Source organism: Dendrobates tinctorius, unplaced genomic scaffold (assembly GCF_039654945.1).
Source record: "Dendrobates tinctorius isolate UK_male_01 unplaced genomic scaffold, ASM3965494v1 ptg000267l, whole genome shotgun sequence".
NCBI lineage: Eukaryota > Metazoa > Chordata > Amphibia > Anura > Dendrobatidae > Dendrobates > Dendrobates tinctorius.
In genome coordinates this window covers 942,363-969,630 of record NW_027361934.1, presented here as the reverse complement: position 1 = coordinate 969,630, position 27,268 = coordinate 942,363, and the positions used below count along the sequence as shown (strand labels likewise).

The window sequence follows — 27,268 nt, the reverse complement described above, 5'->3', positions numbered from 1 at the left end:
ACCTAGTGACAAAATCCGAGACTGCACTCACATATTTCAGCAAGTCTTTCATTTCTGCATATTTTCTAGGATCATTGAGTAATAGTCGGCCACCGACCTCTTCACTGACCTCACCCCGCCGCTCTCAAAGGAGATCGCTGTGCAGAGCAAGACAGCAATGGAGGCCAACCTCTGGAGCAACACATCCCCTAAACAACTATAACGGAGCATCATTCAAATGATTGGGGGCAGCTTTAATTTCCTGCACAGTCAGGTGTCAGTCAGCATCGCCATGCTGGGAATAGGCAGAAGACGCCGCCGGGCTGCACTACCTCCTGTACAGTCACGAACAGTGGGGCTCCCGGAGGCCAGACCCCCGTTAATTCATAAATAAATGAAGCAGATGCAAGCGACAGGCCATTGCTTCACGTGATAGGAATACCCCTTTAAATAAAAAGTGGTTGAAACGGATCTACTACAGGGTTATATCGCTAATAGAGTTTCTAGCATTTAGAAGGTTCTTATTATTTCACGTACCTCAAACTTTTGCCGGAGCTCTTCATTTCCTTCCTCTCCTTCAGGTGGCACAGGCACATTAAAATACTCGCCCTCTTCTTGGCTGAGCAACTTGAACCTAAAGGGACAAGAAACCAAGTTATTTTTCACTTTTTTTTTTTTTTTTTAATTCCTAGCGCTGTACCTGCAGCTGCCACTAGAGGGAGCATTTAACATATGTATTTATCAGATTGTGAGCTCCCTCTAGTGGTGGCTCCAGGAGGTCAAAATTTTATCCCAAGTCTTTGCGGAGCTCGGTATGGAGCCATCTGTGCGTCAGTTCTCCCCACCAGTCCATTATACGTGTACAGGGATCAGTCGCCCTGCGGCCAGTAGACCACAGTAATGATAATGCTCGGTGCAGGCAGGTCCTGCCCCCATTGCCTCCCCGCAGATATACCAGCAGAGAACAGGCTGGACTCGTCCTACCGCTTAAGTCAGAAGGACAATGGAGTAGAGAGGATTTCCTGGAGATGAGGAGAGATGAGCGGCGTCACGCATCGCAGAACCGGAGAGGAAATGAGAATACAGAGGACGGAGCTGGGGAAGGTTAATGGAGGACAGGAGAAAGCGCATAACCTGCAGGATCTGGTCTCTACCTCGCTCCATTCTTACATGATTAAAGTTTTGTAAAACTTTTCTTAAATCCCTTCTTGGCTCACGTGATCACCATTCTCAGTATCTCTGCCTGCAGTTAGTGAATGGAAACACATGAACATAAAGCGATCAATAAACGGAATTTGTCAGCAGGTTTTCACAACATAATCTGACAGCAGCACAATATAGGTGCAGAGACCTGGATTTGTTGCTTTTTCAATACAATCAGTGTTTTATCAGCTGTAGATTATCACTACAGGACTAGGTGTCTCGTGCCTCCGGTCCAACCACGCCCCCAGCACCGATTGGCTGCTTTCTGGGCATTAACAGAAAGCAGGCAGAGGAGTGGGCGGGGTTATACAGAGCTCAGCATTCAGAGCTCGGCTAGATCTGCAGCAGAGAAAACTGAAGCTATCAAAACGACAGCAAGCAGCCCAGCAAGTGACATCGCTGGAATCCTGGTCTCAGCCCCTATATCGTGTTGCACTCAGATTACATACCAAAACCTGCTGACAGAGACCCTTTAAAACAGGAGAAGTGAATGATATCTGGGGACAACGGTGCCTGACAGCTGAGATGTTATCAGCAAGAGATCAGTCAGTTCTTGAAGTTGAAGTGTTGGAAAAATGGGAACATTTAAAAGAATCTGAGCGACTGTAATAAGGGCCAAACTGTGATGGGAAGACTCCTTCCCAGTATACGTGTCTATTCCCGGTATACAGCAGGTCCAGAAAGTGCAGAGCATCGCAGCTGTGATGAAAGGTGTCAGGACACGCAAGAGAATCGCACGTGATGGAAAGGTGTCAGGACACACAGAGCATCACAGCTACGATAGAAAGGTGTCAGGACACGCAGAGCTTTGCAGCTATGATAGAAAGATGTCAGGACACGCAGAGCATCACAGCTATGATAGAAAGGTGTCAGGACACGCAGAGCATCACAGCTATGATAGAAAGATGTCAGGACACAGAGCATCACAGCTATGATAGAAAGGTGTCAGGACACGCAGAGCATCACAGCTATGATAGAAAGGTGTCAGGACACGCAGAGCATCACAGCTATGATAGAAAGGTGTCAGAACACGCAGAGCATCACAGCTATGATAGAAAGATGTCAGGACACAGAGCATCACAGCTATGATAGAAAAGTGTCAGGACACAGAGCATCACAGCTATGATAGAAAGATGTCAGGACACAGAGCATCACAGCTATGATAGAAAGGTGTCAGGACACAGAGCATCACAGCTATGATAGAAAGGTGTCAGGACACAGAGCATCACAGTTATGATAGAAAGATGTCAGGACACGCAGAGCATCACAGCTATGATAGAAATGTAACATAGTAACATAGTTATCAAGGTTGAAGGAAGACCTTAAGTCCATCCAGTTCAATCCATATCCTATCCTAACTTGCCCTAACATGTCGATCCAGAGGAAGGCAAAAAAAACCCATGTGGCAAACAGTAAGCTTCACATTGGGGAAAAAGTTCCTTCCCGACTCCACATACGGCAATCAGACTAGCTCCCTGGATCAACGAAATAATAAGGAAACTAGTGTATATAACCTGAAATATTATACTTTTCAAGAAAGGCATCCAGTCCCTTCTTAAATTTTAGTAGGGAATCACTCATAACATCATATGGCAGAGAGTTCCATAATCTCACTGCTCTTACAGTAAAGAATCCACGTCTGTGATTATGCTTAAACCTTCTTTCCTCCAGACGTAGAGGATGCCCCTTTAAAGTCTCATGAAACGATTTTGTGGGGGTGAAGTAAAGGGTTAAATGCCCATATTATATAAGGTATCTAGCATGTACAGGGTATGGCAACCAAAACATAAGTAACCAGTCACCTGGACAATAGTAACAACAATAGCTATAGTAAAGAGCCAAAAAACCCAGCAATCAAAGAACTCAGCAATCAATGAGACTTTAATTCTGTATGACATACTGTTACCAATACTGGCACTATGCACTTTACTATGTAATGATTTAAGGGATATGTTTTGTCTCATGTGTGAAACCCTCCGGTGCTTATAGGTTATACGCTGCCCGCCTGTTCTTGTGTATACTTTTTAATCACTGATTTTGTATATGTATTCACATGTATGTCAATTTGTAATAAAGACAATTTATATGCATCTAGAAAGTTGTCTTGGAATATAGTCATTTGGACTTGCTTTGACTATTTTGTAAATAGGATATAAAAAAAACTCTGTTTTTTTCATGTTTCATATCATATATTGAGAGTATCCTTGGAATAGGATTATGTTTATGGCAATTCGATTTATCCCATATGTATTCAAAATATTGAAATTCTACTCTGTATGCCCCCTACAAGGGCATTAATAAATATGTCAAAAAGAAGTGGGCCCAATACTGACCCCTGTGGTACCCCACTGCTAACCGTGACCCAGTCCGAGTGTGCTCCATTAATAACCACCCTTTGTTTCCTATCCCTGAGCCAGCTCTTAGCCCACTCACACATATTTTCCCCTATCCCCATTGTTCTCATTTTATGCATCAACCTTTTGTGTGGCACCGTATCAAAAGATTTTGAAAAGTCCATGTACACCACGTCCACTGCGTTTCCTTGGTCAGGTCCAGAACTAACCTCTTCATAACAGCTTATCAGATTAGACTGACAGGAACGGTCCCTCGAAAACCCATGTTGATATTGGGTCATGAGGTTATTCTTCTTCAGATACTCCAGTATAGTATCTCTTAGAAAACCCTCCAGGATTTTACCCACAGTTGAGGTTAAACTTACTGGCCTATAATTTCCAAGTTCAGTTTTTGTCCCCTTTTTGAATATTGGCACCACATTTGCTATACGCCAGTCCTGTGGTACAGATCCAGGACAGGCAAAGCATCACAGCTGTGATAGAAAGGTGTCAGGTTACGCAGAGCATCGCAACTGTGATAGAAAGGTGTCAGGACACGCAGAGCTTCGCAGCTATGATAGAAAGGTGTCAGGACACGCAGAGCATCACAGCTATGATAGAAAGGTGTCAGTACACGCAGAGCATCGCAGCTATGACAGAAAAGGGTTGGGACATGCAGAACATAGTAGCTAAGAAAAAAGTCAGGACACGCAGAGCATCGCAGCTATGAAAGAAAGGTGTCAGGTTACGCAGAGCATCACAGCTGTGATAGAAAGGTGTCAGGACACAGCATCGCAGCTGTGATAGAAGGGTGTCAGGACACAGCATCGCAGCTGTGATAGAAAGGTGTCAGGACACAGAGCATCACAGCTATGATAGAAAGGTGTCAGGACACAGAGCACCGCAGCTATGATAGAAAGGTGTCAGGACATACAGAGCATCGCAGCTATGATACAAAAGGTGTCAGGACATGCAGAGCATCGCAGCTATGACAGAAAAGGGTTGGGACATGTAGAACATCGCAGCTAAGAAAAAAAGTTGTCAGGACACGTAGATCATCGCAGCTATGAGAGAAAGGTGTCAGGACACCCAGAGCATCACAGCTATGACAGATAAGTGTCAGGTCATACAGAGCATCGCAGCTATGATAGAAAGGTGTCAGGACAAGCAGCGGATTACAGCTATGATATGTAGGAATCAGGACATGAAGCATATGGTGGCTATAATAGTAAAGAGTCAGGACACGCAGACCATCGCAGCCTGCTGCGAGTGTGGCTCTGAAGACTGGTCAGAGCAGCTATGATGACCCTTGTACACCACTTTCACCGAACACATGAGCATCAGACCTGTACCAGCAGTAATAGTAGGAGGCGCCTGATCTGATGAATCCATTTTTCCATCATGTGGACGGTCGGTGCTTGTGCGTCACTTACCTGGAAAAAAGACAAGATGGTGGAGGCCGTGTGATGGGCAATGTCCTGCTGGATACCTTGTGTACTGGCCTCATGTGGATGTGACATCTGCCAAACTTTGTACAAGTGGCCTCTTCTTGGCAGCCATATTCCCCAACGCCGGAGCCCTTTTTCAGCTGTATAGTGACGCACCTCACAACTTACAGAACTTATAGGATCTGCTGCTGATGTCTTGTACCAGATCACATAGGACACCAGCACAGATCTTGTTGACTCCAGGAATGGATGGGTCGGAGCGGTTTCGGCAGCACATGGCGCGGTCGTGCTCCGTTCTTGTGTCTCGCGCATTTTCTTACCTCTGCGGCCCCCATCATACCCATATACAGTATGAATGGATCCACTTTATGACATACAACCATTCTCATCAGTGTGATCTTACCAGCCGTCCACACTGGCCTTCTGGAGCTCCGAGATGCCGAATGACAGTGAACCCATGAAGTCGTTTCTGCTGGTGAGGTCCCAGTCCCAGATCTCCACCGATAACCTCCGATCCTTGTCCGACTCCTTCAAATTGCTGTCAGAGAAAAGAGAAGACGCCGGATCGGTCAGAGGGCGGACGAGCCCGTAGTCCGGGCCAGCAGCAATCTTTAGGGAAACACTCACAATTTAAAGACCTCGTTAAACGTAGGGTTGAGAGAACATTTGATGGTTTTGGTCTTCTGCTTGCTTTCTCCCTTGGGGTCAGGGACGAGCTTCAATTTCACGTACGGATCGGAGAGTCCATTAGGGTCCATAGGAACCAGATTTTTTCCTTCTCCAACTTTAAAAAAAAAAAAAAAAAAAAGGGAACAAAAGAAAATTGAGAATTCAGGTAAGAGGTGGTGTCACAAAGGTGGAAACGGATAAAAGGTGGTGTCTTATAATGGGGGCTCTAGTGGAGGGTCCTCTGCTCAGATTACCTGGCTATTGGCCAAGATCTGCTATAACAAAAGGGGCACAGTCTCATTTTCTTGCAAAAAGCACACAATCTGAGTGCAAAAAGAAATTCCAGCCTTGTCAATGGTCTAGCAAGAATTTGCTGAGCCTTGTAGTTCTATTATTGTTACTAGTAGATAGGGTCATGGACAGTAATATGGCACCATCTAGTGGTGAAATGCAGGTAATGCTGCCGAGAGGGACGACATTGAATGCAGCTTGAATCCGATCATTATTACACTAAGGGAATAAAGCGCGAGCGACGAATGTCAATGCAAAAAGCAACTGACCGCGGAGATGACTGAAGGCTTCATCTGCTGCCATGAACACGGGTAGAAGTTTGTTTTGCCAAGTTAGGTGCAATCTATGGCTTGTAAGGGGGGTGAAATGTTAAAAGTTATGCCCCCTCCTTACAGGGATAATCTGTTAATAATTACCCGTCCACAAGAAAGGTGATACATGTATGATTGGACTGTACACGTGTGATCTTCTATGGGAGCTGGAGTGCATGAGTGACCACTAGGCAATGAAAAGTTCGGGGGTCTTGCCCGCACAATAACATCACATTTGCACAGGTAATATTGCCTTGAAGTGGCTGATTAAAGAAAGTGCTAGCGAACGAGTGCAGATAATCCATGTGTGATGCCAGGCAGACCAGCGATGGGTTTCATACGTCCAATGTTCTGCGATGTCCGGACAAGAATATATGGGACTGTTGAGTTTGGGTCAGGAACCCTTGGCCGGTCCTGACATCACAGTCTGTACTCGGACCATGAATATCGGACAGGACATCAGCTTTTAGGCTAGGCTGACCCATCTGTGGTATGTCTGGAGCGGCAGAAGTTGGGCCGTAGGGACCAGTGAACAGCATGGAGACCGACAGGATGCTGCATGGTGGGCAACCAGGTGTGGCTTTCCTGGACCCATCACCGTAATGTGCCATTGAACTGGGTGATTGGAGAGAAGACCAAGCCGTAATAGCGACCCGGTAGGGCTGAGTCGTGGGACGGGACAGCTTGCACGTGGTGGGCTGAGCAAGCTCTCAGCGATGAGGAGTCTGCAGGGGGCTGTCATCCTGAAAGAGAGCTAATATAGAATGGGTTGTGAAGGCCGCAGCCATGGAGAGGCTACCGATAGCCATAGTGGGCGCCGACAAGAGAGGCTGGAGACCAGTGTGATGGAAACCTGCCTGCGCAATGCACAGGTCAGGTGTAAAAAGGGACATCCTCCATGCAATTCCCATAAGCTTCCATTACCCACTCACCCATGACAGTCAGCACGTCCTGGATGATCTCGGCTTTGATGTGTATTCTCCCGCGGCGCTCGGTGTGGTCGGTCCCACAAAGGCTGGGAACGTTCATGACACAGCGCTTGTGAACATTCATCATACATGCTGCAAATACAGAAATACACGGATTATAGTCCGCACAGAAAATAAAAAAAGTACATTTAGGGCCGCCTTATCGTTTTAAAGGGTCCACCATGAACAACTGCTCCCGCTTCCATCAGTCCAGAGCGGGACTGGACCTCCACATTAAAATCCGCTGACTTCACGAGACGTACGTTTTAGTAAGTACACTGCTCAAATAAATAAAGGGAACACCGAAACATCACAATTTGACTGCAAGTCAGTCACACTTCTGTGAAATCAGCCTGTCCAGTTATGAAGCAACGCCGATTGTGAATCAATTTCTCCTGCTGTTGTGCAAATGGAACAGACAACAGGTAGAAATGAACGGCAATTAGCAAGACAGCCCCTATAAAGGAGTGGTTCTGCAGGGGGTGACCACAGACCATTTCTCTGTTCTCATCCTTTGCGGCGGTTATTTTAGTCACTTTTGCATTTTGTCATTGCTCTCACCCCTAGAAGGTACTGTACAGTAGCATGAGGCAGTGTCTACAACCCACAGAAGTTGCTCAGGTAGTGCAGCTCATCCAGGATGGCACATCAATGCGAACTGTGGCAAGAAGGGTAGCTGTGTCTGTCAGCACTGTGTGCAGAGCATGGAGCAGATACCAGGAAACGTGGAGGGAGCCGTAGGAGGGCAACAACCCAGCAGCAGTACCGCTACCTCCTCCTTTGTGCAAGGAGGAGCAATACCAAAGCCTTGCAAAATTACCTCCAGCAGGTCACTAACATCCATGTGTCTGCTCAAACTGTCAGATACCAACTCCATGAGGGCCCGACGTCCACAAGTGCTTACAGCCCACACTGTGCAGGGCTATTGGCATTTGCCCGAGAAAACGAAGATTGGCAGATTCGACATTGATACCCTGTGCTCTTCACAGATGAGAGCAGGTTCACACTGAGCACATGTGACAGACATGACAGTCTGGAGAAGCTGTAGAGAACGTTGTGCCTGCAACATCCTCCAGCATGACCTGTTTGGCAGTGGGTCAGTAATGGTGTGGGGTGGCATTTCTTTGGAGGGCCATACAGCCCTCCATGTGCTCGCCAGAGGTAGCCTGACTGCCATTAGGTAATGGGATGAGATCCTCTGACCCCTTGTCAGACCATATGCTGGTGCGGTTGGCCCTGGTTTCTTTCTGATGTATGACAATGCTAGGCCTCATGTGGCTGAAGCGTGTCAGGAGTTCCTGCATGATGAAGACATTGAAGCTATGGACTGGCCCGCCCGTTCCCCAGACGCGAATCCAATCGAGCACATCTGGGACATCATGTCTCGCTCCATCCACCAATGTCACATTATACCCAGACTGTCCATGAGTTGGCTGATGCTTTAATCCAGATCTGAGAGGAGATCCCGCAGGAGAACATCCGCCACCTCATCAGGAGCATGCCCAGGTGTTGCAGGGAGGTCATACAGGCACGTGGAGGCCACACACACTGCTGAGCATCATTTCCTTGTAATTTCCACTGAAGTTGGATCACCCTGTAATTTTATTTTCCACTTTCATTTTGAGTATGCTTCCAAATCCAGACCTCCATGGGATATTGTGATTTACATTGATCATTTTTATGTTTTACTGATCTCAACACATTCCACTAATGAATAAAGATCTACAACTGGAATATTTCATTCAGTGATATCTAGGATGTGGGATCTCAGTGTTCCTTTTATTTATTTGGAGCAGTGTGCCTCTGTATTTCCTAGAATATAAACTCTGGAGAAGCTTTTCTTACAACTTTTGATGCCGTTCCTCATGGAACTGTAGGAATTCATTTGACAACTGGGGATGAATCTCTGCACGTCTTCAACAAGAGAATAGTAGTATCCCACCTATACAGTGAAGCAACACCACCCCCCCCCCCCCCAAAAAAAATATATATATATATGTTCCTGGTGCTCCTAGGGGAACCTGTTATATATGCCTCGCTAAATTAAAAAAAATCCTTATAAATTGTAAAAGAATTATCCAATTGTTAATTAAGTAATACATTTCTAGCAGGAATAAAGAAAAAGCTCCAGAATTATTATTTCATGTAAAATACAGGGATTAGGTAAAAATAGAAGTGTCAGGAGAGCCGACTGGTCAGAGCCATAAAATCTAGTTCATGTCATTCCAGCGCTGACCAGCAGAGGGCTCTGTACACCCACATATTCAGGAGCTGCATTTCGCTATTGGGCTCTTTTTTTTAATGAAAAGTCACAAAATAGGTGAACTTAAACTACAAAACGCCTTTTTGGTAATGTGGTGGGTCACAGTCTTTACATAGGAGTGTAGATTTTTATCCCGTACATTGTGACTGCAAGCAAAGAAACAGACAGATATTCACAAAGAGAGGGCAGACTGACGGGAATGGAGGACAGAGGAGGAAGCTCCGGGGTCAGAGCTGCACATGGAGACAGACGTCACACTGACAGCCACACGTCGTCTTACTTTCACACTTCATCCCTTGGTGAATGAGGCCGTACAGCAATGAGCCACAGTGGTCACAGAACGTCGGGCTGGAATACGTGTGGATTTTAAACTTGTGCTTACTTCTGGGGTCCTGGATGTGAAAGAGAGGACATAGTCATTGCATGTGTTATAATGGCCCCTTCTACGCCTTCATCATGGAGCATTTACCTCTTAAAGGGGAGCTCTCACTTGTCATAAATATGTCATTTTTTACTTGATGTAAATGCCGCCGTTCTCCTGAATCTGGCGATGTTTTTCTTTTTCTCCTGCGCCTTTCTGTTCCCGAGATACGGCCCCTTCTTCCCTGTATGTAAAGTTAGTTTTTAAAACTAAAAGGGTGTGGTCCTCAAACTCTTCGTGGGTGGGTCTTCATAAGTACCACGCCCACTTGGAGCAAGAGTAGATTTATAAACAGGGAAGAAAGGGCCATATCTCAGGAACGGAGAGGCGCAGGGAAAAAAGGAAAACATCGCCAGATTCAGGAGAACAGCAGCATTTACACCAGGCGGAGAAAAAAAAAGAAAAGATAATAGTTGGCGAGTGACCGGTCCTTTTAAAGTCATTGAATCTTCCTCTTTCTATTCTGCCGTGTTCTATTGACAAAGAAAAAAAGCTGGTATGTGAGGGACCAGAATCCCAAAACATCTGTGCTTAGGTGGGGGTCTTCTAAAGACGACTCTTGTTTGGCTTTTATACCTTTAGTCATGTTGCAGAGCTCATTAAAGGTGTCCTCCATTTTTAATATGATGAGGACCGTATCCTAATTATAGGTTATAAATATCAATCCTAGACAACCCCTTTAAAAAAAAAAAAGGTATGAACAAATAACAGCAATTATTAATTTTTTTTTTTACTTAAATGCATGTATTTCGGTCTCAAAATATTGCTTTTAATAAAGTTTCATTAAAAAAAATTATCACCGTTCAGCTTTTAACATGGTTTTAGTTTCCTCGCACATTGCTGGCTGCAGAGCGAGTTAAACAAGACTTTTCAGTGAGTTCATTCTGACCGAAGAGTTTGTAAGTCTTAACGGTCTATTGAGCTCCAATTATCCAAACGATGACCAGAGATCACATCAAAATGTGAGCAGATCATAAAATCAGCTTAGAGAAGCGCATTAAAATGGACCAATAAAAAGAGTTACACGCTCTACCTGAAAAGCTCACTGATGGATTCTCAGTTAACTCATTCTGCAGCCAGTTTTGAACCGGAAAAACAGAGCATGTAAAAGCCAAATGGGGCAACATTTTAATGAAACCCAAAGTAAACAAAAATATTTTTTTTTTTCATCCAAATTGCATGCATCTAAGTGAAATAAAGAAAAGGCCCCAAAAGGAGTCCAAATCATTTAAAGTATTGGCTATTGACATTTTAGGGCAGCTGCTTCCACTAGGTTCATTACTCATCATTCCAAGGCACCTAAGAAGTCAATATGATTAGGGGCCGATTATCCAAATTTATCATAAAGCTCGGCGGCAACAATACGGGCTCTCACCCAGCTTTCCCAGGATCAGATATAACAGAGTGACTCATAGACCTGTGAATGACAGCCCCAATAAAGGCTCCTCCATCTGTACTCGTAGCAGCAGGCGAACAGTGACCGTCATTCGGCAGCTGGCAGGAAGAGACGCCACCGGCTGCCGGGCACCACCACGAGGGCACTTAATGTATCGGATTCATTCTCAATTACGCAGGAGGCTTCACAAAAAAAACCTTCGTTCCTGGCAATTTCCCAGCCCTTGCACATCCTTCCATGACAGCGAGCACTTCATTAAAAACACTTTGAAGACTTTAATTGGAAGACATTTCAATTTCATCTTCATCTGGCAGAGAAGCTGAAGGAAAGGCAGTCCTCAGAGCCGCCCGGGAGAGATGGCGGCCGGCGGGTATGTAACACCAGGCAGTCTGGATGTCTGACACTTATGTGCCACAGACTGCTGCCACAAAGACCAACTTCTAATCACTGGACTTTCTCTTATTGAGGTGGATTGCGGCTCATTAGATGATGGTGCCTAGAAATTTATGAGACGAGAGGGGCATGCCCAGTGATACTTCCTCCGATACCTCCTGCAGTTACCACTAGGGGGCACACAGCACCCATAAAGCTCAGTACTTGCTGTATTGACATATACCTAGTGAGCTCCCTCTAGTGGTGGATGTATAAATCCATATGCAGTGAGCTCCCTCTAGTGGTGGCTGTATAAATCCATATATAGTGTGCTCCCCCTAGTGGTGGATGTATAAATCCATATGCAGTGAGCTCTCTCTAGCGGTGGCTGTATAAATCCATATATAGTGTGCTCCCCATAGTGGTGGCTGTATAAATCCATATATAGTGTGCTCCCCATAGTGGTGGGTGTATAAATCCATATAGTGAGCTCCCCCTAGTGGTGGATATATAAATCCATATACAGCGAGTTCTCTCTAGCGGTGGCTGTATAAATCCATATACAGTGGGCTCCTTCTAGTGGTGGCTGTATAAATCCATATGTAGTCAGCTCCCCCTAGTGGTGGATGTATAAATCCATATACAGTGAGCTCCTTCTTGTGGTGGATGTATAAATATATGTATGTAGTGAGCTCCCCCCTAGGGTTGGCTGTATAACTCTGTATGCTGCGAGCTCCCCCTAGTGGTGACTTCATATAACTAGCATTATATTTACCAAGCAGAGCCCATATTGAATGTCTTTTGGGGTCCCATTGCACACATCCTGACTGATGGAGGTTAAATAGGTACAAATTAACCCCATCATGTGCCAAATTCTGGCCACAGACACGAGTCCATAGACAATGTTCTCCTAGACCTAACGAGCTTTGCATCTCACTATTAGGGAGGGATGAGCAGGGCAGGACGCGTCTGGAGCCGCTTATTTACCACTTAGGAAACAAGAAGCGAGATTGTATTATTCCTATAGTTCTGGAACAAGCCGTATGACTGCCAGCACAACACCCAAAGAAGTTGTCACCCAGCTTTACTGGAGCCCTGAATGGTAAATATGACATGTGCATTTGTAGATAAAGAGGGGTGACAACCGATCGGGGGCGGCCATGCTAGTTTTCTCCCCGCTTTCCCTGAATCAGATCTAATAAGGACCCATTAAGTGACCAGGACCGATTGGCTCTTACCCCAGACTGGCGCCTCCTGCCTACGCTCTGCTCTACGAGCGGCTGCCGCCAGTCACTTCTATAGTAAAGTCCTGATCCGCCAATAGTCGTCAGTCTCAGATCACCATTTATAAGATCATAAAGTGCCGGCTGCTGTCCTTTCCCAATCCATCACCAGCATAAAACCCCCGCAGTGCCTGTAAGACGCAGACTACAGACAGGGACACGAGCCGAATGGTCCGGAGGGAGCAGGAAATCTACTTCACTACCGCACAGAGACTCATAGAAAAAAGGAATGTCAGGACTAGAAACCACAACACAACCGCCATAACAAAAGCCGCCACAGGACGGTGCAAGACACGGGGGTCCCAGAATCTCATCTATAGACCACAGAACGAAAAGCAGCTCAGCACCCGTGGGAAAAGTTCATGAAACTATTGTCCCCTATTGTCAGCCATTAGGGGAGGCAGTAAGGCAGAACTGGGAATATGGGACATGAAGTGATAATCTCCAGGAACATTTATATATGGCCATCAGCCAGAACATAAAAAGCTACAGACAGGTGACAATGGCGCCTGTGAGGAAGGGAAGATACACAGCGGGCCTTGTGCGGCGTCCCCAGTACACAGCGGGCCTTGTGCGGCATTCCCGGTACACAGCGGGCCTTGTGCGGCATCCCCGGTACACAGCGGGCCTTGTGCGGCATCCCCGGTACACCGGCGGGCCTTGTGCGGCGTCCCCGGTACACAGCGGGCCTTGTGCGGCGTCCCCGGTACACAGCGGGCATTGTGGGATGTTCCCGGTATACAGCGGGCATTGTGGGATGTTCCCGGTATACGGCGGGCATTGTGCGGCGTCCTCGGTATACATCAGGCCTTGTGAGACGTCCCCCGGTATACGGCAGGCCTTTAGGTGTGTATCCAGTATATGGCAGGCCTTACAGGGCGTTCCTGGTATATGGCGGGCCTTGTGAGACGTCCCCCGGTATACACAGGGCCTTTTTGGGTGTTCCTGGTATACGGCAGGCCTTGTGAGACGTCCCCCGGTATACGCAGGGCCTTTTGGGGTGTTCCTGGTGTATGGCGGGCCTTGTGAGACGTCCCCCGGTATACGCAGGGCCTTTTTGGGTGTTCCTGGTATACAGCGGGCCCTGTGAGACGTCCCCCGGTATACACAGGGCCTTTTTTGGTGTTCCTGGTATACAGCGGGCCCTGTGAGACGTCCCCCGGTATACGCAGGGCCTTTTTGGGTGTTCCTGGTATACGGCAGGCCTTGTGAGACGTCCCCCGGTATACGCAGGGCCTTTTTGGGTGTTCCTGGTATACAGCGGGCCTTGTGAGACGTCCCCCGGTATACGCAGGGCCTTTTTGGGTGTTCCTGGTATACAGCGGGCCCTGTGAGACGTCCCCCGGTATACGCAGGGCCTTTTTGGGTGTTCCTGGTATACAGCGGGCCTTGTGAGACGTCCCCCGGTATACGCAGGGCCTTTTTGGGTGTTCCTGGTATACAGCGGGCCCTGTGAGACGTCCCCCGGTATACGCAGGGCCTTTTTGGGTGTTCCTGGTATACGGCAGGCCTTGTGAGACGTCCCCCGGTATACGCAGGGCCTTTTTGGGTGTTCCTGGTATACGGCAGGCCTTGTGAGACGTCCCCCGGTATACGCAGGGCCTTTTTGGGTGTTCCTGGTATACAGCGGGCCCTGTGAGACGTCCCCCGGTATACGAAGGGCCTTTTGGGGTGTTCCTGGTATACGGCAGGCCTTGTGAGACGTCCCCCGGTATACGCAGGGCCTTTTTGGGTGTTCCTGGTATACAGCGGGCCCTGTGAGACGTCCCCCGGTATACGCAGGGCCTTTTTGGGTGTTCCTGGTATACGGCAGGCCTTGTGAGACGTCCCCCGGTATACGCAGGGCCTTTTTGGGTGTTCCTGGTATACAGCGGGCCCTGTGAGACGTCCCCCGGTATACACAGGGCCTTTTTGGGTGTTCCTGGTATACAGCGGGCCCTGTGAGACGTCCCCCGGTATACGCAGGGCCTTTTTGGGTGTTCCTGGTATACGGCAGGCCTTGTGAAACATGCCCCGGTATACACAGGTACACAGGGACTTTTGGGGTGTTCCTGGTGTACGGCGGGCCTTGTGAGACGTCCCCCGGTATACGCAGGGCCTTTTGGTGTGTACTCAGTATACGGCAGGCCTTGTGAGACGTCCCCCGGTAAACGCAGGGCCTTTTGGGGTGTACCCAGTATACGGCAGGCCTTGTGAGACGTCCCCCGGTATACGCAGGGCCTTTTGGGGTGTACCCAGTATACGGCAGGCCTTGCGGGTCTGACAAATCTGTCTTCCATCATGTGGACGTCCGGGAAGAGATGTGACCGAGTGCACTATGGGTAGAAGACAAGATGGTGAAGGCTGTGTGGCGGGCAGTGTCCACCTTACGTCCTGACATCACACGGATGTGACACCTGCCTAACACGGTCAGACCAGGGACGCCATGACAGAACAGTCCAGGCCTCGATGGCTCTTGAGGGGCCGTGCACAATATTCATCCGGTAGCGTCACATTATGGCTGAACGGTGTCGGGGACTTCTATAAAACCCCGCGGAGCGGGTCTGTGTCAGCCGCCATCTAACATCTGCCTGCACGCTCCTTCTAATCTGAGGCGACAGCCATCGTTTTTTCCCAGTGTGAAAATCTACCTAAACCTAATTAAAAAGGTGCAAGCGCGAGATATTGGTCCCTGCGGCCGCCACCACAACTGCGAATCTCAAGCTTCATCTTCAGTCCTCGTCATAAATTAAACCAAAGCAACGGGAACCAGAGAAGAAAAGCCGGGATTAATTTGTGGGGGGATAGTTAGGGCGGGGCATCAATGGGGCGTCTGCGGCATGAAGAGTGGGCTGTCTGTATTGAAAGTCGGGATCACACGGGGAGACAATTAAATTATTTCACCCGGAATAGAAAACAAAAGCATTGATGGGGAACTGAACGAAGAATCAATACGGGTTGTAATGAGATACTGGAGAGCAGCGGCGAAGGCGCCGGGAGCCGACTGATTGCCTTTCAGCGCAGGCAGACTGGAAAGCATGATGAAAGGACGGGCTCTATACACAGTGAGGCTGGGCCTGGTCACGGCATTCCACGATTCCCCCCAGTCACGTATCCTTGAAAAAAGACCCCTGAGTAAAGACTTGAAATGTGAAAACTGTTTGTTAATATCTTTCTCCTAAACCGAGATATACTTGATTGAATTTACAGGCCCGAAGCGTGAGGCTGCACCACTGAGAGAGGAGACTTTGGGTGCCGTGTTGGGTCTGGTTTAGACCCAGACGCATATAGTGGCTGCTGCGTGTCGACATGCACCCAACACAAGTTCTGTAGGACAACACTTCACCTAACAGAAATCGGGGCAGGAAATGTCAGGGTCTCTCAGTAGTGCAGCCTCAGGCTTTGGGCCTACAATTTCAAAACGTCATATCTCAGCAGAGGAATTAGATATTTAGAAACGGTTTTCACATTATTAATGTACACTTGAAGGGTTTTATTAATAATGATCCATCACCTACAACAATCTGCACAAAGATCCAGTGAATGGGACCACAGTGGCCATATTAATTGTCACGCAGCTTTCTGGGACACAGAAGCAAAAAATTAAAACTTTTAAACAGGACTTTTTGGAAAATTACAGCCTTGGTTCTCACGGATGGCGAGGTTATCAATGATGTGGACCGGAGCAGTATCTCTGGCGGTGACCCTGCCTTTTCTCCCATAAGCACAGACATGATTAAGAGGGGAGATTTCATCCCAGATACACAATGTCACACGGAGCCGCGCTGACAATTCATCACTGACGCGCGCTCAGTGCAGCTGTCATCCCCATGGCGGTCAGCATTACCCGGCTCGGGCTGCTGTCCATGGTGCTGCCTGCTGGGCACCGTCACAAGCAACGATCCCTCCCGTAAGCAGCAATGAATTGAGACAAGCTGGAAAGGATTTGCGCTTCTTCTCGCCCTTGTTAAACGCTGCCGGGCTATGTATAAAAACCAGCGCCCATGGGCCTCGTCCATGACAACTCATCATATTTTAACCTTCATAGGGATCACTAAAGAGAGTATTACTTCTAATGCCTTTGTTTTTCCCCATGCCCAGAAAGAGTGCCACTCTTTTCTACAAGGTCAAGTCTGGTATTGAATTAAGAGACATGACCCAAGGGCAAGGGTGGTGCTGACCTCATACCGCCCCTTAATTTGGTTAATAGGGGTACCACTATGATTGACCACCATCCATCTTTTGCAAATCTGCGTTTTACAAGAGCGAAGGTATATGTCCCTACTCTAAAGAGGAGGCAGACGCGGTGTCATTCTCACTAAGCAGGTCATATAAATATCATCCAAAGCCATATGTATACCCAGACGAGACCAAAACTGCACTGGTAGAGTAACCCCGGCAGTCCCACCCCACTATACGGGGACACAGCCACTGATTTAGGTAAATTATTACTTTAGGGGATTGTTCCACTTCAGGCCACCAGGTGGCAGTGTCCTACAAGTGTCTGCAAGTGATGTTTAGGAGCCAGAGCGCTTGCTGCACAGTGGAGACAGCCATTTTTAGGAGGAAATTTTATGTCCCTGCATCTGGTTAACGTCGTGCATCTTCTATTTGTCACCCCCATGTCTCTTTTCTTCCATAAAACGATATTCCTTTTTCTGCTTCCACTTATATTTGACAATGAGGGTCACGAAATTGCATGTGGACACCGCAACGTGGGTCCCTCATTGTCGTAATCACTGGTGTAAGCTTATTGGGTTTTTTTTTTTACATTTAAATGCAAATATTTGGAGCGAAAAAATATTCTCCCAATTTGGGATTCATTCAAAATGTTGCACATTTGTTGGCTGCAAAATGAGTTAACTGACAATTTATCAGCGAGCGCCGAAGGACAGTCTCATGGGAGATTATTGGTCTTTTTCTGGGCTTCGCTCAGCCGATTTGTGACCACAGACGGCATCAAAGTTAAATGTGCAGGGAAACAAAGCCGGTATAAGTCAAAACGGTGCAAAATTTGTAATGAAAAGCAAAAAAAATATATATATATATAATTTCACAAAAATAATTTTGACCCCAAAATGCATGCAAATATATTACCTATCCACAGGATATGTGGACCTCTAGATGGGGGGGGCAATTCTTACCAGAGTATCCCTTTAATATCAAAATATAGAATGACTAAACTATGGGGTATGCCTTGAAGAGAGGACTATATTATGTGACACTAGCTGGTTTCCAGACGATTTGCAGACACGAGGACTCTAGAAGGGGTCGTCACGTTTTACCTCTATAATCCCTTTAAACTCATCCTGGCAGAGATACAGTAAGCAGCATTTATCCTTCCCCCACTAATCACACGGGTCGGCACACAAGGTGTCATTATAACAAAACTATAATTACTGGCTCTCCTAAAGTCTTTAACGAGCTGGCACTGAGCTGGGCAGTACCGGGGCGGGCAGCGACCTGCCTTGTGTTAACGGGCAGAGATATGCGAAGGCTCAGAACAAGCAGAGATAGATTATATAATGGAGGAGAAGCAAACTGAGGAAAAGAGCAGGGCTGTGGAGTTGGAGTCGGTATAAAATGGTCCAACTCCTAAAATATATAATAAATTGGGTACAGTAGTTCAATGCAGAATGTGCTGAATATTTTTTCATAGGAATTTGGGAAAGTTATGAAATGTCCTATAAATGACTGTTCTATTCCTGATCTAAGGCTGAATTCACACACAGCGTTTTTCCTGCGTTTTTTGAGGTTACGTTTTCAGCTGCAAAAGCCGATCAGATTTTTAAAAAACCGCATCACCTGAAAGGTTTTTGAGCTCATAGATAATGTTTTCAATAGCAAAAGCAGATTAGAAATCTGCTCTATCTATATATCCATTTATCCATATCTGTCTATCCATATCTTATCTGTACCAAAAAGAATGAAAGCCGGAGAGCACACAGACTAACACTCCTTTTTTTTAGCACCAGTCAGGTACACCTCATAGCTGCCCAAAAGGACGCCCAGGACAGGCATTGCTCGTCTTCAGTAACATCAACATCAATTGATAGTTGGAATAAGTAGACTGCATTCATCACCACATCTTCTTAAGGTGCAGGCTTTATTTTCAAGTATAGGGGTGTGCAGTATGAGGTTCTGCAGCAGCTGAGGTGTGCAGTATGAAATCCTGCGGAACAGTATCAGGTTCTGCCCCCCCCCCCCCAGGTTTGATCCTGGCTACGCCCATAGTGTGAATGTAGCCTGAGGATCTAGGCTTTATCTTAGCCGAGATAAGCAAGTGTGTGTGTGTGTGTGTGTGTGTGTGTGTGTGTGTGTGTGTGTGTGTGTATATATATATATATATATACACACACACACACACACACACACACACACACACACACACACATATATTAGATTAGATTAGATTAGATTAGATAAACTTTATTGATCCCGGAGGAAATTACAGTATTACAGCAGCAGAACAAAGATCAAGAACATTACAAGAACAATACACACTTTACACATACATACATGTGTATGTATGTGTATGTATATACACATACATACACATACATATACACACATACATATACACACACACAGTACAGACCAAAAGTTTGGACACACCTTCTCAATCAAAGAGTTTTCTTTACTTTCATGACTATGAAAATTGTAGATTCACTCTGAAGGCATCAAAACAATGAATTAACACATGTGGAATTATATAATTAACAAAAAAGTGAAACAACTGCAAATATGTCTTATATTCTAGGTTCTTTGGAGGTAGTCACCGGAAATGGTTTTCACTTCACAGGTGTGCCTTGTCAGGTTTAATAAGTGGGATTTCTTGCCCTATAAATGAGGTTGGGACCATCAGTTGTGTTGTGCAGAAGTCTGGTGGATACACAGCTGATAGTCCTACTGAATAGACTGTTAGAATTTGTATTATGGCAAGAAAAAAGCCGCTAAGTAAAGAAAAACGAGTGGCCATCATTACTTTAAGAAACGAAGGTCAGTCAGTCCGAAAAATTGGGAAAACTTTGAAAGTGTCCCCAAGTGCACTGGCAAAAACCATCAAGTGCTACAAAGAAACTGTCTCAGATGAGGACCGGCCCAGGAAAGGAAGACCAAGAGTCACCTCTGCTGCGGAGGATAAGTTCATCCGAGTCACCAGCCTCAGAAATCGTAGGTTAACAGCAGCTCAGATTAGAGACCAGGTCAATGCCACACAGAGTTCTAGCAGCAGACACATCTCTACAACAACTGTTAAGAGGAGACTTTGTGCAGCAGGCCTTCATGGTAAAATAGCTGCTAGGAAACCACTGCTAAGGACAGGCAACAAGCAGGAGAGACTTGTTTGGGCTAAAGAACACAAGGAATGGACATTAGACCAGTGGAAATCTGTGCTTTGGTCTGATGAGTCCAAATTTGAGATCTTTGGTTCCAACCACCATGTCTTTGTTTTTCAAATAATTTTTATTAATTTTTCATAAGGGAAGGAAAGGTGAACAAAAAAGAAAAGGGAATAATATAAAACTTAGAGAACTCTTTTATAATAGATGCTTTGCAAAACATGTCATACAATATACTTCGTAAACATTAAACATTTTACTGTTGTATTTATCTTAATAGTATTAAACTAAAGAATAAACTAACCTAACACTACTACCAATCCAGACTTAAAGCTTAACCTGAGTCGCATTCCTGTAGGAACCATAAGCAGCTTATTGTAACTACAAAAATTTTGAGTTCCACCGAGCCCACTTTGTGTGGTATTTATTCAAAGAGTTGCTATTAAAAGCAAATCTTTCTTCTGTAGAGCTATGGAAACGTAATGTGTCTAGAATATCTGAGAAGGAAGGGATATCTGATTTTTTCCAAAAAAAATGCTAATTAATTTTTTATAATTAGAAAGATGTGAATCATTATATATTTGGTTGAAGGATTGATACTCTCCAGATCTAAAGAGAGAGAGAAGTACCATCTGCGGGGTTACAGTAATTTCACTATCATGTAAAGTATTAATATGGATTTTGACTTCCTTCCAGAGGATTTTTAGTTTTGGACAGCTCCAAAAGATATGATATAAATTGCCAGGGTTTCCACATCCTCTCCAACATTGGGATGAGATCTCCTGATTAATATGGGATAGCCGTATAGGCGTATAGTACCATCTATTCATTACTTTATAAAAGGACTCCTGCAAGGCCATAGAAATAGTAGACTTATAGGTATGCCTAATGGCGTACTCCCATTGTTCTGGTTGAACTATAATATTTAAATCAAGCTCCCATTTGTGCATATAATTGTTTTTTGAAAAGGATGTATCTTTGTTAAAATGTGAGTAGATATTTTTAATACTCCATTTAAACTGATGATTAATATTAACTAGTAATGAAGAGACAATTTCCAGATTCTTAGCCCTGCTGCGTAACAGCTTTTTTATATTCTCTTTTACCGTGAAAAAAGAATATATTTCTGACGAGGGCAGATGATACTTGGATTTAAGCTCACTAAAAGTACTAAACTCTTTCCCATCCCATAAGTCTCCAACTTTTTTTTATGCGTACCTCATCCCAGGTATCTGGTATTGAGAAATTGTAAATCTGGGCCAAGAAGGAGAGAGGGAGTCTTCTAATCATATCCTCCTTATTCTCTTTCCTATGTAGCTTAGTCAGAATGTTCCAGGCCGAGAATATGGCCTGGAGGATTGGATGGTGGTGCTCCTTCTGCCGAGATTCCAATAAGTAACTGAAAAGAAGTTTTGGAATGGAATTATAATTTATTTGGGCTCTTTCTATATCCAGCCATGCCGGATGCGAACTCTTTGAACCAATCCTGACTGAGTTTGATGAGTGTCGCTTGGTAGTATGACCAGATATTGGGCAAAGCGAGTCCGCCATGTCTCTGTTTTGTATAAAATATCCGCTGCAATCCTTGCCTTTTTATTTTTCCATACAAAGAGCTGAATTAAAGTCTGAATTTTTGTTATAAACGAGACATGTATGTTTAAAGGGATAGTTCTAAATAAATAAAGAATTTTTGGTAAGATGAAGACCTTTACCACTAAAATTTTTCCTAGTAGGGTCAGGTCGTGAGTTTTGAATCTATGGAAATCTTTGGAAATAGTTTTAATAAGGTTATCTATATTGGTGGGGATAATGGATTTAAGTTTAGTGGTAATAGTGATACCCAAATAAGTAATTCCCTTTTCGTCCCAAACAAAATTGGATTGCTTTTTGATTTTTTCAATTACCGTGTTATTTAGATTGAAGGGTAGAATTTTTGATTTCTCTGCATTGATCTTAAAGTAAGAAACTTTTGAGAATCGGTCTAGGACCTGGGTCAAAGCTTTTATTGAGTTTATTGGATCTGAGATTGAAATGATAAGGTCATCAGCAAAAAGTGTTATCTTATGCTGACATTGCTGTGTTTTGATGCCAGATATAGAATTATGACTCCTAATTTTTTCAGCCAGGGGCTCAACCGCAAGGGCAAATAGTAAGGGTGATAAAGGACAGCCCTGCCTAGTGCCATTTGAGATGTGGAATTGCGTAGAGAGATGGTTGTTAATATAAATTCTTGCATTCGGTTGAGAATACAGGGAAAAGATTGAGGAGATAGATTTATTATCAAAGCCAAAATTAAATAAAGAAGTTTTTAGATACTGCCAATTCAGTCTATCGAATGCTTTTTCTGCATCTAGACTTACGAGCATAGAGGGGATGTTTGATGTCTTTATCAGATTAAGCAAATTTATAATTCTTCGCGTCCCATCTGAGGCCTGCCTGCCCGAAATGAAGCCAATTTGGTCTTTTCTAACCAGGTAAGGCATGATATTTTTTAGACCCTCTGCAAGGACTTTGGCATATAACTTAATATCACCATTTATTAGCGATATGGGTCTGAAATTTTGGACTTTTTCCATGTCTCCAGTATCTTTTGGTATCATTATTATAGATGCTTCCAACATGTCTGCAGGGAATGCTCCTAAATTCGAGGCATGGTCGAAAAGGGTTTTCAAATGAGGTGAAATAATATCTGAGAATATTTTAAAATATTCGTTTATAAACCCATCTGGGCCGGGAGACTTCAGTGATTTAAGTTTGGTTATAGTGCCTGCTATTTCTTTCACACTGAAAGGTGAATCTAATAGCTCTAAATCTGAGGGAGTTATCTGTGGAAGGTTTAGATCAGAGAAGAAAGAGTCTATGGCAGCTTGATCTGGGCTAGGCATTGCAGAGTCAGACTTTAGACTATAGAGCTTGCTAAAATATTCTGCAAATACATCTGCAATGTCCGAAGGATGGTGTTTAAGATCTCCTGAGGAAGATCTAATTTTCTCTATTCTCCTATGTATGCGTCCACCATGTCTTTGTGTGACGCAGAAAAGGTGAATGGATGGACTCCACATGCCTGGTTCCCACCGTGAAGCATGGAGGAGGAGGAGGAGGAGGAGGTGTGATGGTGTGGGGGGGCTTTGCTGGTGACACTGTTGGGGATTTATTAAAAATTGAAGGCATACTGAACCAGCATGGCTACCACAGCATCTTGCAGCGGCATGCTATTCCATCCGGCTTGCGTTTAGTTGGACCATCATTTATTTTTCAACAGGACAATGGCCTCAAACACACCTCCAGGCTGTGTAAGGGCTATTTGACCAAGAAGGAGAGTGATGGGGTGCTACGCCAGATGACCTGGCCTCCACAGTCACCAGACCTGAACCTAATCGAGATGGTTTGGGGTGAGCTGGACCGCAGAGTGAAGGCAAAAGGACCAACAAGTGTTAAGCATCTCTGGGAACTCCTTCAAGACTGTTGGAAGACATTTCCGGTGACTACCTCTTGAAGCTCATCAAGAGAATGCCAAGAGTGTGCAAAGCAGCAATCAAAGCAAAAGGTGGCTACTTTGAAGAACCTAGAATGTAAGACATATTTTCATTTGTTTCACACTATTTTGCTAATTATATAATTCCACATGTGTTAAATCATAGTTTTGATGCCTTCAGAATGAATCAACAATTTTCATAGTCATGAAAATAAAGAAAACTCTTTGAATGAGAAGGTGTGTCCAAACTTTGGTCTGTACTGTATATATGTAATCGATATTATACAGTGTATTACATATTTATAATTTATTACAGTTTTTTGTGTTCTAAAGTTGTATTCCAATAAATAGATATTATGTTCTATCTAAATATCTTGATTATTGGATTATAGAAATGATTAAATGTCTGATGTTCACATTGTACTACAATAAATTTTTCACTTAAATATAAGCAAAATATGTGGGAGTCGGAGTCAGTGTAAGGGAAATTGAGGAGTCGGAGTCGCAGGTTTGGCTTACCAACTCCACAGCCCTGGAAAAGAGTACAGGTGTGGAAGAGGGGTTTGCAGAAATTAGGCGAAGAAAGAATAGGAACGATAAGATTTTATGGCAGTCTGTCAATTAAAAAAGAAAAAGATATAGGATATAAGGATGGGGATGAAATTGTGCAATATGTGTTTAGAGCATCTGGGAAGCAAAATATAAGAAAGAGCAATCCAGAAAATATGTGCAGCATTAGAGAAGTCATATAGCATAAAAACCCATCTTCTTGATCACAAACCGCAGCAAGTCATATCTCAAGGTTTAGGAGTAACAGAAAGTAACCAAAGTCTTCCTATCTGATGGTTCTTCCTGCCACAACACTGCCGCCATGGAAACCATACTCAAAGGCTGCATTCAAACAGCCATCATCCAAACCCTATTAAGGACCTCTGAAAATGGCTTAAAGTTGGCAATAAAGCAATAAAACCTACAGTTAGAGGTCTATTCTAGATTACAATACATGGGAAGCTCAGAAGTCACGTAGTCCAGTAGAGAGGTCGAGAATACATGGGCAGCTCAGGAGAAGTCACGTAGTCCAGTAGAGAGGTCGAGAATACATGGGCAGCTCAGGAGAAGTCACGTAGTCCCGTAGAAAGGTAGAGAATACATGAGCAGCTCAGGAGAAGTCACGTAGTCCAGTAGAGTGATCAAGAATACATGGACAGTTCAGGAGAAGTCACGCAGTCCAGTAGAGAGGTCAAGAATACATAGGCAGCTCAGGAGAAGTCACCTAGTCCAGTAGAGAGGTCGACAATACATGGGCAGCTCAGGAGATGTCACGTAGTCCAGTAGAGAGGTCGAGAATACATGGGCAGCTCAGGAGAAGTTACCTAGTCCAGTAGAGAGGTAGAGAATACATGAGCAGCTCAGGAGAAGTCACGTAGTAGTCCAGTAGAGATGTCGAGAATACATGGGCAGCTCAGGAGAAGTCACGTAGTCCCGTAGAGAGGTAGAGAATACATGAGCAGCTCAGGAGAAGTCACGTAGTCCAGTGGAGTGGTCAAGAATACATGGGCAGCTCAGGAGAAGTCACATAGTCCAGTAGAGTTGTCGAGAATACATGGGCAGCTCAGGAGAAGTCACGTAGTCCAGCAGAGAGGACGAGAATACATGGGCAGCTCGGGAGAAGTCCAAGTCGGGTAGAGCATTCCAGAATCCATGTGCAGATCTGGAGAAGTCACGTCGCACAGTAGAGAGGTCAAGAATACATGGGCAGCTTAGGAAAAGTAAACAGAGGTTATGAGAGGGTAAAAGGTGGTCAGAGATTCCCCTCCTTTTGGATTTTAGAGTGGCAGAACGTATACAGGCATAACATTAGTTTTTAGGGAACTGATCCCCAATCTGTTGCTCTTCAGCAAATAACCCCGCATGACCCGTCAGCTGGGAGGTCAGGCACGGAATAGTGGAACATGTACAAAGCACGGCTGTGGCAGCTGTTGCTCTTCACCGACAACCTAAATACTGCTGCAACTGACTGGTATAGCCTTCTCCTGAAATACTCTGTGCTTCCAGCTGCAGAACCATTGGAACAGACAGAAGGGGGATTGCAGTAAATAAAAAAAAAAAAAAAAAAAAAAAAAAAAAAAAAAATGATGTTTAACAACTTGGTTGATTTTTTATTAAAAAATTTGAAGCCCCCTACTACAAAAGCTTCTTGGAAAGGAGAACTGTTTTTTTTTTCACTTCTTCAAAATATGCTTCCAATGCTGAGAAAGGAAAATTACGAGCGATTGTATCTAGGCAGCTTTTACTTGTTTTCCTTAGGGTACTTCATATTTTGCACACATTTTACAGAAATCTAAAAATACACCCGGTACAATAAAATATTTGAAACATCCGTTCCTGAGAAAGCTGCATCTGCTGGTGAGACGTCCCCGCGAGAGAACGCAAGATAGCAGTGAAAATAGGAAGATGCCAGAAAGGGAGAGATGACGGCACAGGAGTAGAGCTGCGGGGTTCTGATATATCGCTCCAAATCTGTGATGCCATCGAGGCCAGGAGGCCAGAGATGTCACCTTGCAATCCGAGGCCAGGGTGTCCAGAGACGCTGCCCCGCCATCAAGGCCAGGGGGTCCAGAGACGCCGCCCCGCCACCGAGGCCAGGGGGACCAGAGACACCGCCCAGCCACCGAGGCCAGGGGGTCCAGAGACACCGCCCCACCACCGAGGCCAGGGGGTCCAGAGTCACCGCCCCGCCACCGAGGCCAGGGGGTCCAGAGTCACCGCCCCGCCACCGAGGCCAGGGGGCCCAGAGACACCGCCCCGCCACCGAGGCCAGGGGCCCCAGAGACACCGCCCCGCCACCGAGGCCAGGGGGCCCAGAGACACCGCCCCGCCACCGAGGCCAGGGGGCCCAGAGACACCGCCTCGCCACCGAGGCCAGGGGGCCCAGAGACACTGCCCCGCCACCGAGGCCAGTGGTTCCAGAGACACCGCCTTGCCACCAAGGCCAGGGGGTCCAGAGACACCGCCCCGCCACCAAGGCAAGGGGGTCCAGAGACACCGCCCCGCCACCAAGGCCAGTGGTTCCAGAGACACCGCCCCGCCACCGAGGCCAGGGGGTCCAGAGACAGCTCAGGGACACAAGGCAGAATTTTGGGGTTGTTCTAATGCGGAGACACAAGCAGGAAGCAGATGGGTTAAACAGACTTGTAAGTTATCCTCGCTAGTAATAAATAGATAAATATATCCACCCCCGGATACGACACAATTTGCATTTAAAACAAGAGGCGCTGCATTCGCAGACGGCCGCTGCGCAGGATGTCTTATCAACGACCGCATTCAGAAATTAATCTGAAGAAATGTAGTCACAAGTGCAATGAAATTTGCACAAGAAGCAGCGCGAACCATGAATATTTCACCAAGGAATGACGACGAAGAAGAGGAGGGGGGGGGGTCCTACAACACATCCCAGTTATAGTAACCCCTCTATCACCTCAATAAAATGTGTAAGCAAGAAAAGGTCCAGCAGAAAATTGGTTAAAGTGATAGAAG

At 45.5% G+C, this 27,268-nt stretch overlaps 1 protein-coding gene across 3 annotated transcripts in view; it reads right to left on the bottom strand.

Annotated features, from left to right (window-relative positions):
* The window catches only part of PRKCB (protein kinase C beta), a 153,384-nt gene that overhangs the window by 52,130 nt on the left and 73,986 nt on the right, over positions 1-27,268 (bottom strand). For all 3 annotated transcript variants that reach the window (XM_073559284.1, XM_073559285.1, XM_073559283.1), the window contains exons 4-8: positions 9,746-9,857; positions 7,167-7,295; positions 5,591-5,747; positions 5,367-5,501; positions 517-613 (exon numbers count right to left, since the gene is read on the bottom strand). In XM_073559284.1, the coding sequence (XP_073415385.1) occupies positions 517-613; positions 5,367-5,501; positions 5,591-5,747; positions 7,167-7,295; positions 9,746-9,857 (630 nt within the window). The remainder of the gene's footprint in view (positions 1-516; positions 614-5,366; positions 5,502-5,590; positions 5,748-7,166; positions 7,296-9,745; positions 9,858-27,268) is intronic.